Raw genomic sequence first — 3,979 nt, forward strand, 5'->3', positions numbered from 1 at the left:
TGAATAAATATATTTATCGTATCTTAAATGTCACAAAACATGCAGGTTGTGTTGCAAATGGAGAAAAACAAAACCTTTGAAGATCACCCTTTGAATCTGAGGTCTGGTGTAGACATGGGCAGCATCATCATGATCTGCTAACCATTATGTTGCTTTTGAGCCCAGTTTTCTAGTCACTGCTGAAACTGTGGCCATGACCCATCAAGGCAGACTAAGCCTGGATCCTTCCTCTTGTAAAATGGTTCCCAAAGTATGTTCCTTGGACTACAGCCTCAGTATCTCCTAGGCACCTGCTGCTGGTACAAGGTCTCAAGTCCCATCCCAGACCAGACAATGCACCAGAAACTCACTTGGTGCTACCAAGGCCTCCGGGTGATTTGGGTTCAAGTTTGAGACACTCTACTATGCACTGCTTGTGAGACTCCTGTACAAACCTCTCTCTTTGTGACATCCACATTCCTCCAGTGATTTTCCCAAAAGATCCTGTGTAGAAGGCTGGGTCTTCTGCGTAGCAGTGTTTGGAAGTACTGTGGACTTATAGATGGTCAGGTCTGGTGGGAGAGCTTTTGGTCACGGGAAACCTGGCCACCTAGTTGTTCTCTTTTAATACTTTTCTTGTGATATAGTTTTGCTGTGACACACTCTTTCTCCACAATACACTGCTCAGATCAGAGATCCAAAGAATGGGGCCATGTGGTTTTGTATTGGAACCTTCAGAATTGGGGGACAAGATAAGCCCTTCCTCTATGACACCTGCCTCAAGTATTTCATGATAGTAACTTGAAGCTGATTAACATGTATCCATGTCTCACTGTGACTCTTAGTCATCTCTTGTGAGTGCAGTGGACTCTCCCTACTTTGTAAATCAGGAACCCAATGATCAGAAAAATAAACTCTCTCCTACTCACAGAGATCCCAAGTGGCATGATAGGATGCTCATAAAATTCTTTTGATGTGGTCACTATGGTACTTTGAGTAGGCCAGGGTCCAAAAAGCAAAATTAACATGCAAATGAAATTCTGTGAGTTTGTGCTGCAAGCTGGGGCAGAAACATTATTCTGAAAGGACCAGAGTGAAGATCTGTAGAAGCTCCGTCTTTTCATACTTTGGGTTTTCGCATTCATGAAAATAAATGTAAGGGACGTGGGAAACCCTGCAGCATGAAGAAACGAAATCCCACTGTCTTCCTGTTACTCTTCTGATGAGATCTGTGTGCATCAGAGTAACATATGCACACAATTATTAAGGATAAACCATCCCATTTCCTTGTTTCTCTAGTTTCAGTGATACACAAGCCAGTGTACTTCCTCTTAAAGGGTCACAGGTGTTGAAAGAGAGGCTGTGCAGGGGCCATGGAAATGGAGCTAGACTCGGCTAGGGGCTGGTACTTTCTTGGTTCCTTCGTATTTTTGTGAGGATCAGCTTTCAGCTACCTGGAGTAAATCCTGTTGATATGGTTTCCCTTTTGCTCTCTCATGTTAACCTCTCTGTAAAGCACCGAGACCACACAAAGCACCTCACATAAAGAGAATGCTTAAGCAAAGTCTGCTCCTATCTATGGACTGGCTGGGAGACACACACGTCAGTGCCTCGGTGTACAAAGTGTTAGCTCATTTGACAGGAACCAGGGCTAGGCATGGTATGGACATAGAGGCAGGAGACCCAGAGGGAGAAAAGGATTACCAAGGTTCTGAACAATATGGGGAAAGGGAGGAAAGAAGGGAGTGCAGGAGACAGAGGGAAGGGAGGAACATGTGAAATCATCTCACCTGGCAGCAAAAAGACTGTCGAGCAGACCACGATTTCAAGGTGGAGAGCTCACCTCATTTTCTATAGAACTTGGTTGTGTTTGTATCAAAGGCTTGGAAACCAGGTGAAAGACAAGTTCAGCTGTTTACTAGCACTCAGCGCCCATCCTGATGTTTACCCTACCCATATTTAGTACCACTTACTAGTTGTATTATGGGTGTTTTAGTTTGCTTTTGTGTTGCTGTGATACATATCACGACTTGGGGAGGAATGGGTTTATTTTCCTCTACAGCTCAGAGTTCATCATCAATGGCAGCCAAGGCAGGAATTCAAGGCAGAAGCCTGAGGCAGGAGCTGAGAGCACCACAGAGTAAAGCAGCTTACTGCCTGATCCCCTAGATTGCTCAGTTATCCTTCTTACAAGCCCCAGGCCCACCTGTCTAGAGATGCCACTGCCCAGGTGACTCTACCTTATGTCAGGATGACAAATACTAAATGGTGGACAGAGGGACATGGTGTCAGCCCTCACCAATCCTACAGGAGTGTGCTGCCGCAAGGGTACGGTGAAACTGGGCAGCAAATGGTAAGCCACCAGACTGGGCTTCTCGTGAAACTTCCCACCACCTGGGAGTTTTTATGCCAAGTTGGCAAGGTTAATAGTGCCCAGTTATTTAAGCAGATGCTAATCTAGGACCTAAGGAATGCTGTAAAGACATTTACCAATAGCATTAGCTGGAGGAGATTTCTCTAGACACTATAGGTGGGCCTTACCCAGTTACTTACCAGCAAAGAAAGACTTCCTGTAAAAGACAAAATGGCACCTCAAGTCTGGAGCATCCTCCTGCCTGAGCTGTGAGGGCACAAAAGCTGCTCTCCTTGCAGGGACCTCCCAGATCCTGGAATTGTGTGAACCAAGCCCCTAAAATGAATCCTTCATCCTGCTTGTACTTCTGTGTACACACCCAGATTGTGTGTCTACTAAACTCTACTAATGCAAAGCCTTAGTTATGTAAAATGTGGTGGAGTGTGTGGTGGGGGAAACTGAGTGTGGAGGCCTGGATCTCAGGAAGGCCTGCAAGGGAGTAAGACACCTGGAATGAAGTGCTCACTGTCGGTGATCTAGAGGCTCCCGAGGGTCCAAGTCTAGTGGTGAGAGGAGCAGATTCATATTTTAGAAGCGACTTTTCAAAGCAGAAATCAAGAAAACCTTGTCTAAATTTGAGCAAGATGGTTATAAGACGGTTGTATCATTTTAACAGAGAAGACACATTTAATAGAGGAATATTTAATAGGTGCGGAATATTCTGGAATCTAAAAGAAAAGCACCTTTAAAAAAATCACCGATGGTGGGTAGTCTTGGAAAAAGGATTTACAAGGTTCATTTTACAGCCACATCTGCGGTTTTCCCTGGGAAAACTGGCAGAGCAGGAGTTAGCGCACAGCCATGGGACGGGAAGGCAGTGGTCGGTGTGGGAAGGGAAAGTTTAAAGACCCACTAAGTCCCGCTGTGAACATCACCTGTGCTGGGAGAGGTTTCCCTGACTCCAAGGGCACCATCGATCTTCGATCTTCGATCTTCCTTCCTTTGGCCTGTTCTATTCTGCACCTTGGAGTTTGGGCGGATCTGTATCCATCTAACTGGGTTTTCCTGAGTGTTGGGAAGGGGAGCAGTGACCAAGCTCAGCCTGAATCCAAACCTTCCACTCCTGGCATCCACCCACAGCAGTTAGCATCCTTGGTCGCCAGCAAAGGGGGTCTTGGCCCAGACCACCAGTCCTCTGACTCCTGCGTCCCTAGCTTTCTGATTCCAGCTCTGTGGCTCATTAACTCAATGGGGGCCTGTCATGCTTCCTTCACCCTTCCCCAGGTGGAGTCTGGAAGACCCCGGCGTCCTCAGTGTCGCGGGGCACCGGCAGGATCGCGCCTTGGTACAAGCCTGGGTCGGGGTGGGAGTCTGGGCGCCAGCCGGGAAGATGCTCACCTGTAGGGGTCTGGGGACTCGCGACACCCCGACTTGGGAGGAGAGGGCCCGGAGCCCTGCGGAATATGCATGAGTGACAGCGCGAGCAGGAGGTGGCGGCGGGCAGCTGGTGGCCGGGGCCGGCGGGAGGCGGCGGCAGGTGAGGCACCCGCCTGCGTTTCCCGGCGGGAGGCGGGCTGAGGACGACTCGGTGAGGACGCATCGGCGGCCGGGGCGCCGCACGGGGCTGGCGGGGGTGCGGGGAGGGCG

At 48.7% G+C, this 3,979-nt stretch overlaps 1 protein-coding gene across 3 annotated transcripts in view; it reads left to right on the forward strand.

Moving 5' to 3' along the window:
* Nucleotides 1-3,979, forward strand: part of Kcnk2 (potassium two pore domain channel subfamily K member 2) — a 243,405-nt gene that overhangs the window by 69,388 nt on the left and 170,038 nt on the right. The window contains exon 1 of one of the 3 annotated variants that reach the window (XM_029559485.1): nucleotides 3,589-3,869. The exons of 1 other annotated variant lie outside the window; for it this stretch is intronic. In XM_029559485.1, the coding sequence (XP_029415345.1) occupies nucleotides 3,800-3,869 (70 nt within the window). In that variant the 5' untranslated portion in view covers nucleotides 3,589-3,799. Of the gene's footprint in view, nucleotides 1-3,588; nucleotides 3,870-3,901; nucleotides 3,921-3,979 lie in introns of those variants that run through there. One more of the 3 variants, XM_029559486.1, reaches the window with a different exon arrangement.

The sequence above is a fragment of the Nannospalax galili genome, unplaced genomic scaffold (assembly GCF_000622305.1).
Source record: "Nannospalax galili isolate Female #2095 unplaced genomic scaffold, S.galili_v1.0 scaffold648, whole genome shotgun sequence".
In the NCBI taxonomy this organism is placed as follows: Eukaryota; Metazoa; Chordata; class Mammalia; order Rodentia; family Spalacidae; genus Nannospalax; species Nannospalax galili.